The sequence below is a fragment of the Scylla paramamosain genome, chromosome 1 (assembly GCF_035594125.1).
Source record: "Scylla paramamosain isolate STU-SP2022 chromosome 1, ASM3559412v1, whole genome shotgun sequence".
Lineage (NCBI taxonomy): Eukaryota > Metazoa > Arthropoda > Malacostraca > Decapoda > Portunidae > Scylla > Scylla paramamosain.
This window is the reverse complement of record NC_087151.1, coordinates 1,666,435-1,679,685: the sequence shown is the minus strand read 5'-3', so window position 1 is coordinate 1,679,685 and position 13,251 is coordinate 1,666,435. Positions and strand designations below refer to the sequence as shown.

The window sequence follows — 13,251 nt, the reverse complement described above, 5'->3', positions numbered from 1 at the left end:
ACAAAAAGAAGGACAAAGAGAAAGACAGTGAACAGACGGGAGAATAGAAGGACGGATCGACACAGCTGACAGCCAGAAAGAAACCAGACAGATAGACAGTCAATCAAACCGACAGGCGGACACACAGACAGACAGGCGTGCCGACGAAAAAAGGGACAGGGACAGACAAATAGATGGAAAGAAGAATTAACAGACAGACAAACGAACAGACGTACTGACTGCTGGATAGAGGAACGGACGGGTGAAGAGAGAAAGAGAATAGAAGATAGGAAGGAAATGCTCGTAAATGTATAGACGGGATCAGAGAGAGAGAGAGAGAGAGAGACCCACACAGATAGACAGGCTAACCACTTGAACGACAATATTAGACAAATTCATGGATGAAGATGATAGGTGGAAATAGGTAGTTGTTTCTTACAAGGACTGCCACTCGTACGGTGGCTTCTTGCAGTTTCTTCTATTTCTTATGTTATTATGGCACAAAAGACAGACAAACAGGCAAACAGACAGACAAACAAATATACAGAAAAATAGACATGCAGACCGACGGGTATACAGGAAAAGTTGGGCAGGAAGAAAAAAAACAAAAATAAACAGACATGCAGAAAAAAAAAAATATATATAGCTAGGAAGACGGACAGAAAGATAGACCGAGGGAGAAAGAGAGAGACGGACGGACAGACAGGAATGAACAAGAGAGCGCTTTCTTTTCATCAGTCTTTACAACGGCGCGACCTTCTCTCTTCACGTAACATACACGAATTCGTTGTAGATGTATTTATTCTTCATTAAATTTTCTTCCTATAAATTTCCCATATTGATACAGTGTTGTTCCCTTTCCAGTAGTGTTGTAGTTATGAAATATGAAAATACCCGTTACTCTGTTGACGTTTTGAGTGGACGATACGTACCAAAGGCCTGTGGAACTGAAAGTGTTTTGTCATCTTCTTTGGCTGCCACTATTCTGCACCCACAACGATTCCCTTCAAACTTTAGTAACTGCAGGAAGAGCCATGGCCTCTATTCCCATCCCTGGAAGTGAGAATGGCAATATAGACGAAGAGACCTCCCGCTCCCCTGGCCTGCTGCCCTCTGCCCTGGACACCCTCAAACAGGACGAGACTGATGGGGTGCCCCTCGACACACCCTGGACCTTTTGGATTGATAAGTGAGTACAGCTCAACCCTCATTTTTTGGTCTCCATTGTGGTGAAATTAGGGACCGCTGAATGTGACCTATATATCGCTATTTCTCATTTGTGAATGGGTTAATTTTACGTTTTGGATTTATTGCAGTTTTGTGGAGTATATTACATTTAGTTATAACGGTTCCTCAGTCTTAGAATGCATGTAACTCCAGTTTTACATGTAGAAAATTAATAACAGTGGAAAAACAAAGTTAAAATTATATATCTACCTTCCTTTATTATTTTTCCTGGGAATCAATGGTACCAGTGACCTGCTGGTAAAAAAAAAAAATAAATAAATAAAATTTGCAAGATGCTATTGATTAAAAGGTAAAAATTGCGGTTTCATACATAACTTCTGTTTCTCTCTCTCTCTCTCTCTCTCTCTCTCTCTCTCTCTCTCTCTCTCTCTCTCTCTCTCTCTCTCTCTCTCTCTCTCTCTCTCTCTCTCTCTCTTGTGTTCACTTCAAGCTTGGGTAGGAACTTGGTTGGATGGTAGAGTTTTACTATCAAACATTAACAAGGGGACCAGTGTTCATCTCTTGACCTTTCACCTAAAGTCTCTCACTGCTGTGCATCTTTTTTTTTTTTCTTATCACATAACAATTAAGGGTTTTTCTAAAACTATCCAACCAAACATCATAATATTCTGGAAGGGCATTAAGGGGTATGTTTAAATTGCTATCATGTTTATTATTTACAGGGCTACAAGGGGAGCAACAGCAGCTCAGTATGAGGCCAACATGAAGAAAATATATAGTGTCTCGACAGTTCAGAGTTTCTGGTCTGTTTACAATCACATACCTGATGTTTCGGAGCTTTCTCTACGCTATTCCTACCACTTGATGAGGGGAAACAGGAGGCCAATGTGGGAAGATGAAGGAAATCAGAATGGGGGAACGTGGAGAATTAAAGTATCAAAAAAAGATACAGTAAGTAGAATGTTCAGCAATTGTTTAAATTTTGTATGTGAGTGTTTAGAGTGATTTCCTTTCCTTCAAATTGTTGCTCACTTTACTAAACACTGCAAGTTTTGATGTATATGAGTATGAAAAGCTTTTAAATTTCGTCCTTTCAGTCGCGTTTGTGGAAGGAGTTACTTTTAGCAGCGATTGGTGAACAGTTTGAAGGACACCTAGCCCCTGGGGATGAAGTATGCGGCATCTCAGTCTCTGTGAGGGAGCGTGATGACTTGTTACAGATCTGGAATTATGACTGCAGCCTTACTAATCAAGCAACAGTAATGAAGAAAGTTCATAGTCTAGTCCCAGATGTTTTCTTTAATGCAGAGTTCTATAAACGTGAGTTACTGATCTTTCTTTGTTCTTTTCAAGACTGCAAATTATTGTAGGTAGTGGCTTTCACTGTTTTGCTGATTTTGATATTGATGTTTGATTTAAAACTAATTCATTTATTAATTGTGGAAATTGAACAAAAATCTGATGTTTATGTCTAGTTCACTTATTTTATTGCACATAAAACTAGAAATTTTACTATGAGAGTGAACTCTTAAATTTTTAAGGGTGATGGCTATTTCAAATACTTGAAGCTTCCAGGCATCCAGGCTTAAATGCAGTTAGGTTTTTCAGTAAGCAAAACTGGGTTCAGGACCCTTTCTGTTATCTTATTTTTTTTTTATTTTCTATTATTATTATTTTTTTTTCTTAGCTAGTAGTGTTCTGTAAAACATAAGTAGAACATGACTTTTTTCATGGATAAGATCACCATAGATATTAAACTTTGCTTGTGTTTTCCATCGTGGCTGAAATGCATTGGAACATCTGGGTGATGGGCTAGATTTGCAGGAGACAATAGATGTTCAATGGTTGGCAGCATCAGGCAGGTTGTCTCATGAAAGCTGGAACTGTCCCTCTGCTGTATTTTTCTTGTTTTGTTCTGTTGCTTGAACTTATCATGACATATTATATATTTTATATTTCACCAAAATGTAGTTGAGTAATTGAAGACAAAATTTAAAGAATGAAATATTTTTTAAAATATGTGATTATAAATCTTCATTGGTTTTATTTCATGTTCATTATTTATGGGACTATATATGCACACAAGATGACAAGATGTTGCATGGTGTCTCAGTGTAGGAATGAAGATAGAAAAGAATGGTTCCCAGTCCTAGCAATCTGTCTTTTCTTTAGTTATTTTTTTTCAAAATGCATACAACATGGTGAATTTGTTGTCCAAAATAATTTTGCATGACTTAAGTTTTGTAAAAAAATTGAAGTTAGAGAAAGTTCATTATATTAAGTATTGTTTAAATTTTCTCAGATACCACCTTACATGAGTAGGAGATGGAAAAAGTAAAGGTTGTAGCTTAGATGAAATGCAGTTTATCTAGAGTTTTTTCTTTTTTCTGTTTTGCAGCTCATCAGACTCATCATGCATATGAGGGTGAGAAATCACAACTAAGCAACATGATGATGATAAACTCATGAACATGGTATGTTGTAGGTTTGTATATGCTCACACAAACTTTTTATAAGTCACAGCTCATGGGTTTATGCTCATTCCTATGCCTGATATCTTCCTCGTTAAATATGTATTATAGCATTAGATATTTATCTGTTGTATGCTATAGATCTTTATTAAGGATAGAAAAAGATTATATTGGTTTTTAGTTCTTTGATAACAACACAAATTAAATTTGAAAGTGACTTGATATTAGTGTACTGTTTCTGATACTTAAGACCGTTTTGAGTTGTAGGAAGTTCTGAATGAGTTTTTGTTTTTGCATTGATTGTAGATTTTAGGTCACATTTTCCTTTACTTGTGTGTAACACAGAATAGAGGAGGTTCTGTTTAATTCTGTGTGAAGATGTTATTGCATTCTTTTAGGGTAAGAGTTATTGTTTACCTGAAAAAAAAAAAAATGACATTTAGTCCACTATTGATACTTAAAATTGAACCGTAAGCAAAATCAAGAGGTGCTTTTTTATCTTTCCAGTAATTTTAATCATGTAAATATATATATATATATATATATATATATATATATATATATATATATATATATATATATATATATATATATATATATATATTATATATATATATATATATATTTATATATATATATATATTCATTTGTGTATGAAAAAACTTTTCTGTCAAACATAAGAATATTTTTTTTTTATTATTAGAGGCTAGTATCATATTATTATCATCATTCCATTGAGTATTCAAATTTGTCCATGTATATCATTGAAAATATTTACCATAAATATCATACTTCAAAGCAGTTCATGAGTCTTAAGATACTTACTGTGATAAAATATGCTATGAAGCACATTAATGCATTTTTATGAATATAAATTATGTGAACAATGTAGTCTTTTATGTGAAATATGCACAAAATATCACACAGATGCCTTGGATTTCTGTTGAGAATATTTTCACACACACACACACACACACACACACACACACACACACACACACACACACACACACACACACACACACACACACACACACACACACACACACACACACACACAGACCTCTGTTGTCTGGAAACTATTTGTGGAAAGAGATAGATAGCTGAAAAGTACCTGGTTTAGGCAGCAAATGTTTGTAATATGAAGATGATAGATACTTATAAGACAGGTGAACCAATCTAAGTCTGATTTGAATAAGTAAAAAATAGTAGCTTAAAATATAAATAGAATGTTGAGTATCATTTGTACTTGCATATTTCCTGTTAGTAGTAGAATATTCAATGGGAAAAGTAATTAACAGATATGAGTAATTTTAAGTTGACTAAAATTTTGCAGTCTCTCTCTCTCTCTCTCTCTCTCTCTCTCTCTCTCTCTCTCTCTCTCTCTCTCTCCTCTCTCTCTCTCTCTCTCTCATCTCTCTCTCTCTCTCTCTCTCTCTCTCTCTCTCTCTCTCTCTCTCTCTCTCTCTCTCTCTCTCTCTCTCTCTCTCTCTCTCTCTCTCTCTCTCTCTCTCTCTCAGCTGGATATTTTTATATAGTGATAGGTGTTTGACAAATAAGGGTGGTTAGGAAATAGTCTGAAATTAGCAGTCACTCATTTCATCATTTATATTTGCATTCATTTAGTTGATCTCCAGCATCAGTGTCATGAATGAATAATAAACTTCATTAATTTCTAGGCTGTGGCACACTGCAGTGAATGGCTTGTAGCATTGTTGGTCATATTTCCAACATTTGCAAATCACATTTACATGCACATACATACATCAAATGATTATGCATTGTACATCTGCTTTCAAGATCTTTTTGCTCAGTTTGCATTTATGATCATGTTACTGTGGTTGAGAAAGTCCCTGAGTTGGTGAGAACTGGTAGCTCTGCCATCTCCTGGCTTAGTGCACTGTTGGAGTACTATGAGAAGTGAGGCTGAAGGATTTGTAAATTTTTCCAATGTTTCAATCTGTGTTTTAATTGAATGCAAGGTGCCTGATGAAAAGAATACGTATCCTGTATAAAGTGCTCAGACATAGTGGTGAATTTTGTTCATTGTATTTTTGAAGGCAGTGTGTGAGACAAAGTTGCCTACATGATGTGACAGCCTCAAAGCTCCCTTCTGGAATTAGGACAGCATGTTAGTTGCTATGGACATCCACCAAGGCGGGCTTTGTGTTGTCTTTGCTGCATGTGACCCTGCTCACATGCATGTAGTAATGGCTGGTGTGCGTGTGTGTGTGGTTGCTGGTTTAGTTTGGCTTGTAATAGTAACAATCACACATAAAATAGGCTAGCAAACTGCTCTGAAGGAAGTGGGTCATAAAACTAACGAAACATGTGAGTTGGTCTAATAAAGTAAACAATGTGCATGTTATTAGAAAGAAAAGTAGTGTTTCCCAACTTTGCCAAGGAAAAGTTATGGCTGTCTCTAGAAGACTTCTGTAGGCTTATACATGTAGTAAAGTGTTTTCTAGTGTTAATCCTTGATGCACATGCAAAAGAAGTGAAGGAAGCGAGTCATGAGGTGTTTTGGTGTGGTATCTTGCCTTTGGGTGTTAGAAGCCATAATAAACCAGCAAAGCCACAAATTCAAGCAGGCTTGTGTTCAGCAATTGTAACAAAACCAGCTTTGATGGATGCATACAAGTAACTAGCATGCTAACTACCTCCATTATAAAACATCAAGGCTGCTGTGACAACATGCAAATGCCACAACTTTTGTTTTTCATATTCTCCTAAACAATACAATGAATAAAATTTGCTGTAATGTCTCTGTGCTTCCACCAGGATGCCAAATCTTTTCTTGAGCACTGCAGTATTAGTACATGAAGTATATTTTTTCAAAATATTTTATGTATTATGTAGAAATACAAATTAGTACCTATTATAAGACAAGACAAAAAGGAGAGGAGGCATCTTAGTAAGGTGAAGTGAGTGAATGGGTGTGTGGATAGTTGTGTGTAGTAGTTGGAGGAGAGGAAGATGTGTAAAGGAGGAAAAATAAAGGAAAGGGAAGGAACAAAAAGTGGTTGGTGATAAGAAGCAGGAGCCAGAAGCAAGGAGGTATAGGTGGATATGGTTTGGTGATAAGAGGCAGGAGCCAGAAGCAAGGAGGTATAGGTGGATATGGGGTGCTGTGTTAGTAAGGCAAGTGGTTAGAGAAGGAAGAGAGGCAATGATGTTTTTATAAAAAAATGATATTGAATGAAAAATTGATCTTAGGATAAGAGAAAATTGGCCATGAGAAAGAGATCGCTTTTGATTGAACCTGTGGTAAGACATATCAAAGATTTTGACATGTTACCAATTAGACTAAGATGATTACTAAGTCCTGAGTGATTTTTGGTGAGCCTTGACTGGTCTGTCACTACAGGTAATCCTCTCTCACTTACACACACTGTTGGTAGCAGCTGAGAGAAAGGACAGAGAAGCCAGTCTTATAGTGTAAAAAAGGTGTTTAATAAGATTTGCATTTTCCCCTCAGTATTCCTGGGGCTCAAGGTCTCTGTTTGCAAGTGTATCACTCCATTGACATCATCTTAAATACATTTCAAGAAAAATGGAAGTGTCCAGTCCAGCTTAAGACAAAACTCAAATCAGTCACTTGCTTTTGTCACAATTGGCCATAGTATCAGTGTCTGTGTTTCTCCTACTTGTTTAATCTTGTTTAGTCTGTGTGGCCTGTGCACTGGTGTGGCCAGGCTGGAGGCTCCATAACTTGAAGCTCTCCTGGGTTCAGGTTCAGATGAGTGTCAGGTCATCAAGTCACTTGGCTCAGATGCAGCTGCCCTCCTTCATTGGGCTTGGTGTCATGCCTGAAAGAAGGCTGAGTCAACTCCTTCCTTGTACATGCTGGTTTGTTTTAACTTTTGGGTTTTCAAATATTGTCATGTTTTGCTTCTCATTGATCAGGTGCTCCACATTCAGATCAACCTTGGCTAAGAATCCCACAAGAGGTTCTGCCTTGTTTGCTGTGGAAGGCTGCAGGAGTGGCAGGAGGGTTGGTGTAGAAAGTATTCTCACCTGCATTAGCATCTGTTGCATTGGCTGCTGGAGCACGGAAATCAGATGGGATAGGATAGGTGACCCATCAGTGGGTATGTCATCAGACATGCCATTTAAATTTTACTGTCTTGCTCGTATTCTTTGGGATGTCTTACGGTTAATCCTAGGGTTTATTTCAACAGTCTACATCTCTTGCTCCTGGTGAAATACATTTTCAGGTGTCAGCAGTGACAAACTAGACTTTTCAGTTTATCAACTGTGGCACTATCAGATAGTGGCACTGACTTTCAGAGGTGTTCACCATCTGAGCCACAGTGTCCTGATAGAGGCTCCTTGCAACAGTTACTTCAGGGACCAAACTTGGATTATGATTTGCCTGAAGGTCTTTAAAGAGAACTCAAAGTTGGAAGTAAAAATCAACAGGAGCTAATGATGGGAGTGCTAGGTCCTGTAAGGTTGGCTTCTCTCTTTTCCTCTTGGATGTAGCAACAGGGGGGTGTGAATGGGAGAGGCTGCACCATGATGTTTTCCTGCTCATTAGGCTATATGCTCTCTGCTTTCTCTCTCTCTCTCTCTCTCTCTCACTCTCTCTCTCTCTCTCTCTCTCTCTCTCTCTCTCTCTCTCTCTCTCTCTCTCTCTCACTCTCTCTCTCTCTCTCTCTCTCTCTCTCTCTCTCTCTCTCTCGTCATCTCTCTCTCTCTCTCTCTCTCTCTCTCTCTCTCTCTCTCTCTCTCTCTCTCTCTCTCTCTATCTCTCTCTCTCTCTCTCTCTCTCTCTCTCTCTCTCTCTCTAATGAATGTCCTCTTGACACATTTCATGCTCACCATAGCTGATGAAGACTTTGTAAATTATCTTGTTGAGGTAGAAGCAGTGTCTTCACTGTAGAAAGCTTGGAAGTGTGGGGGGTGTGACACTTGAACTTTTAATCACATATAGAGTGTATCTCATTATCTTTTGGGCACTCCAAGGGTACTTGAGCCTGGCTAAGGATGGGAGTGAAATAGAATACAGCTCACTGTTTTGGGGATACAACTCTCTGTATTGACTGGAGCAAGTATGAAAATCTCCCTCATCTATGTCACAGTCCACTGTTTACCATCCCCTTATGATGTACAGTTTGTTGCAGCTCACGAGGTTAAAGACAGTGTTGCTGGAATTTGTATGTTTTAGGTAACTACAGGCTTTATACTATATAATCAGCTCAGACTTTTTTCAAAAAGAATCAGTGTTTCATTTTCATAATTATAATTGTTATTATTTTATTTATTTTATTATATTTCTTCAGAAAATTTTGTATTGTACCCAACACCAGAACCCAAGTTTTACCAGAAAAGCTTCACGTTCAGTACTTAAAAATAAGTGCCTTAACTTGAAAACACGTCTGGCAGTCTCTAGTCTCCAATAATTCTATTTTTGTGCTGCGTGTCTAAAATCCACCAAATTCATATCATCATTGCTGAACAATCGTAGTGGTTTTGTAATATGTGCTGTCTTCAATATTTCATTCCTTTCACTGTTAAATTTTGCAACATGCCCCCTTTTCTATTTTTCTCCCTACAACTTGAATGACTCCAAAAGAGGTATCAAGACTTATCCAGAACTGAAGTGGCCTGCCTGTTTAGAACTGATTCTGCATTCTTTTCAGGGAGTGCAATTAAGTGTATTGTTTTTGTGCACCATTTTTTGTCCTTGGCAAGTCTCATGTGCAAAAAAAGTATATCTATATGCATATAGATTTGGTTATCCACAAATTGAAGTACTATGTTATCATAATGAAAAGAAAAAAATTGAGGCAGTTTCAGTATTTTTAATTTTTATACAGCACAGTGCTGTCCTTTTCCATAATATTGTGCTGATTTTTATGGCAAGATGAATACATATAATACTTGATGAAGTAACAGTTCTGCCAAGAGGTGGGTAAAATCTCTTGGAAGTAACAAATGGTATCACTTACTGACATTGATACCATTTATATTGACATCTTGCACTGTATGTTGAACAGCTAATATTACCATATAAGAAATTATACAAGAAATTGGAGCACAAGTATATTGGCCTGTGGTAGCTGTTATGCCAGGTTGAGCTTGAAGGAGGTGCTGTGTGCCAGACTAGTACCAGCTATTTCAGGTTATGTGTTCTTATATTCTGATATATCAAAATATTTTTATGATAATGTATATATGTTATATTTTGTTGTTTATTTGTAAGATAAAAAATGCACAGTTTGTATAAAAAAAAGTGTTGAAGCTATTAAGACTGTGCTTGCCTCAGGATGATGTCAGCATCAGCACTTATGAGACTGTGCCAGCATAGCTAACATATTTGTGAGACAAGTACATTTGGTTTTGGTCCTTTATGCTGTGTTTATGAGTACTCCTGTGGCACTCACCTTTCCTTTTAACTCATTGTTCTTGCATCTCAGTTGATCTCAACAGAAGGTGTCAAGGTTGAGTGAGTCACTAATATAGTAGCCTTTGTAGTTGTTATGAAGCTAATTCAGTTAAGTTTATTTTAATCCCATGTACAGTTTAATTGTACACCAATGACTGGTGATCCCATCATCTTGTCATTGTTCAGCACTTGCAACACCCTGTAAAACTCAAAAATTATCTTGCATCCATGACCTAGACACTGCCAAAGCTCTTATACACCTATGTATGTATTACATTGGAAGCCTTCCTTTTATTAATACAAATAAACAAGTAAGTATGAAATCTGTGAAATGCACTACATTATACCCCTATCCTGGTCCCTCTCCTCTTGCTCTTCCTTCTCCTTGTCATCCTCTTCCCATGCCACTTGCTTTGTGCTTATGACACTGGTCATGGTCAAACAGCTTTTTTAACAATGAGTTTATGTAAAGTTTGATTGAGTAGCCCTGGGCTAGACTTGTTTTAAGTGCCAAAAAATTACATTGAGACCTTGTCCAGATTTAAATGTGATTATGTAGAGATGCAACCATACATTTGCATATGTCACTTCTCAAAATTATCCTTATGTTAAGTAATAAAGATAAAAGTATATTTGAGTAACTTATTGATACTTGGATCTAAGCACTGATTGTTTGGTTTGAAATTCATTGGAACAGGGATGGCTCAGGGTTAAAAATCACTGCCTGTATTTCAATACTTAGAACAATGGCTCTACTGGCTCTGTACTGTGTATGGAAAGAGAATTTTCAGTGTATTTCTTGTTTAATCTCTGCACATATTAGGGTACAGTGCACAACATACTCATTGCAGTTTTACTTTTGTTCCTTGATCTACTCTGCATACCCTTACATGCATATCAACTTGGCATTTGAATTCATACTGCAAGATGTGAGTAGCCATCCATGCCTTTTAAATACATACTTACTGAAATAGGATGTATAAAATATGTGATTTTTATGTACTGAAGATATTTTGAGTTGGTGACTATACTCACATTTTGTATTTAAGATCTGGCATAAGATATTTTAAAAAGTTTTGGATGCATTGAGTAAAGTATAGGAAAATCTAAATAAATATATTGTAGACTTTGGTTTCCCAGATCTCACTTCTCTGGAGCTTCATAAGTCTTAACGAAATTTTGGAAAGTAGAAGGAATCAATACAAGTTGAATAACCTGCCAATAACACTTTACATGCCACTTTTTAGACAGTTGTGTAGGCAAAATATCACAGATAAAATCTGGGGTGTGTAGATATATACCAAAATGTGTACTCTAGTAAAATATTTCTTCACTAGTAATTTTATTTTTAACATCCATTTGAAAATCAGAATATCATTTGTTCCTTCTGGTAACACTCCATAAAGTCCATAAAGAAAGGAGCCCTTAATTGAACTTTAAATAGTATCTGTTCCTGGAATTCAGGAGTTATTTTCTTGTGATTTTATGACAGTGTTTCCTTATTTCCTTTCACATTTCCTTGAAATGTTACGGCAGTCTCATACCTTGAAATTATTTTTTTCTGTGATGGGAATCACAGAACCATTCAGGTGTGTCTCTTGCACTCCTGCTATGAGTATGTTTGTCTTTCCCTTCCTAATTCTTCCTTTTACCTCTTCTCTTCCCATTTGCATAAATTCCATTTACTTTTATTGAGGCCAGTCTTAACAATATCCTTTCATCTCCACAGTGATTTTGAAAATCTCAGTTGGAAACATCTCAATTCTTACTAAAACAGTTTCTGTGGTGTATTCTCTATTGTCTTCACCAATGCCTTTCAACCACCCACTTGCTTATGTACTCTAAGAGGTATGGCATCCATATATGTGGGGCTCCACTTATAGCATATAATATGAAAACTTGGTTTAGCTTCCCATTTCAACAACTTTAACTTGTCCTCAATTTCTCACTCGTGGCCACAATGTTGGATCCCTCGCTTATTATTATTATTATTATTATTATTATTATTATTATTATTATCATCATCATCATCATCATCATCATCATCATCATCATCATCATCATCATCATCATTATTATTATTATTATTATTATTATTATTATTATTATTATTATTATTATTATTATATTTACTTTTTTGATACATTCAAATTATATACCTCCTCCCGGCCTGCGGCCTTGCTGCACATGATTTTGTATCCTCGCTCACACTTACTTTATCCATCTTACAAATGCATGAGTTTATTATTATCTTAACATTTTCATAGCTTTCACTGGCAAACTTTAGATCTCTCAATTTGTTTCTCCTTTTTGTCCACGCTGTGATTTTAACTGTTTCAAGAGAAGAATAAAGATACCTCCGGAGCTCGGTTAACCAATCTTATAGAAAGTTTTTGGCTTTCATGGGAAGGGGAACAGAGCGATGTATTTTCCCCTATTTTTTCCCCGTGCTAGCCTCTTTCAAACTTAAAAAAAAAAAAAAGATAAACAAAAATACACTTGCATGGACAGAGCGGCTTACAATAGTCACGAAAACCCCGCAATACCTCAACTGAGGATTCCGTGAGCTTAGTACAGCTGATGCGAGTTCCCCGTTCATGCAGTTGTTCATCCTTTCTCTTTTGTACAATTTCTTTTTTTTTTTTTTTTTTTTTGTTTGTTATTTTTTTTTACAACTAACCTACAGTTATGCGTACAGCCCTCAAGGCACCTCATAAGTGGTGTGTGTGCGTGTGTGTGTGCAATGTTGATAACTTTCTGATGTCCTGTGAATCGACCGTTATGTAGAAGAGATATATGCATTACGAAAGATGAGTGGGAAGAATAATTATTCCCCAACCAGTGTTTTTAAATGTTTTGGGCTCTCACAATGACTAGTGTTTTCAATAGCCGTAGAAACGACTAAGAAAGTTCTCATACATATTTTTTCTCTTGGTGTTGCAGAATACTTGTTAAGTTACCATTAAAATCATGAAAATATCTGGTTAAGTTACCATTAAAATCATGAAAATATCTGCGGAAATTTCGTCAATTTACAGTAGAACCTGTCAAAAATATTCGAGATAAGACGCTGAAAGGTTTGCAAATGTGGTCCCTCAAGTAGGATGACAGCCGCAGGAACCTCGGACGCGCCAGTCTTACGTGAGCAGCAGAGGGGCTGAGGCAGCAGCACTTGGAACTTGGTGGGTGGAGGATTAACTTTCCTTTTAGAGAAAACGGTGA

The 13,251-nt window shown here is 36.7% G+C and overlaps 1 protein-coding gene across 1 annotated transcript; it reads left to right on the top strand.

Moving 5' to 3' along the window:
• The first annotated feature begins 808 nt into the window (after positions 1 to 808).
• On the top strand, positions 809 to 4,122 carry LOC135111522 (eukaryotic translation initiation factor 4E type 3-like). The gene is made up of 4 exons (XM_064024943.1): positions 809 to 1,168; positions 1,890 to 2,118; positions 2,265 to 2,487; positions 3,566 to 4,122. Exons 1-4 carry the CDS (start codon positions 1,014 to 1,016, stop codon positions 3,634 to 3,636), a joined length of 678 nt encoding a protein of 225 aa, XP_063881013.1. The 5' UTR covers positions 809 to 1,013; the 3' UTR covers positions 3,637 to 4,122.
• Positions 4,123 to 13,251: the final 9,129 nt, after the last annotated feature.

Bases quoted from the DNA above. Each gene is read 5' to 3' on its own strand.
- LOC135111522 (XM_064024943.1), top strand. From the start codon at position 1,014: ATGGCCTCTATTCCCATCCCTGGAAGTGAGAATGGCAATATAGACGAA. The intron at 2,119-2,264 runs GTAAGTAGAATG...TCGTCCTTTCAG, and splicing joins AAGTATCAAAAAAAGATACA to TCGCGTTTGTGGAAGGAGTT. The intron at 2,488-3,565 runs GTGAGTTACTGA...TCTGTTTTGCAG, and splicing joins TAATGCAGAGTTCTATAAAC to CTCATCAGACTCATCATGCA.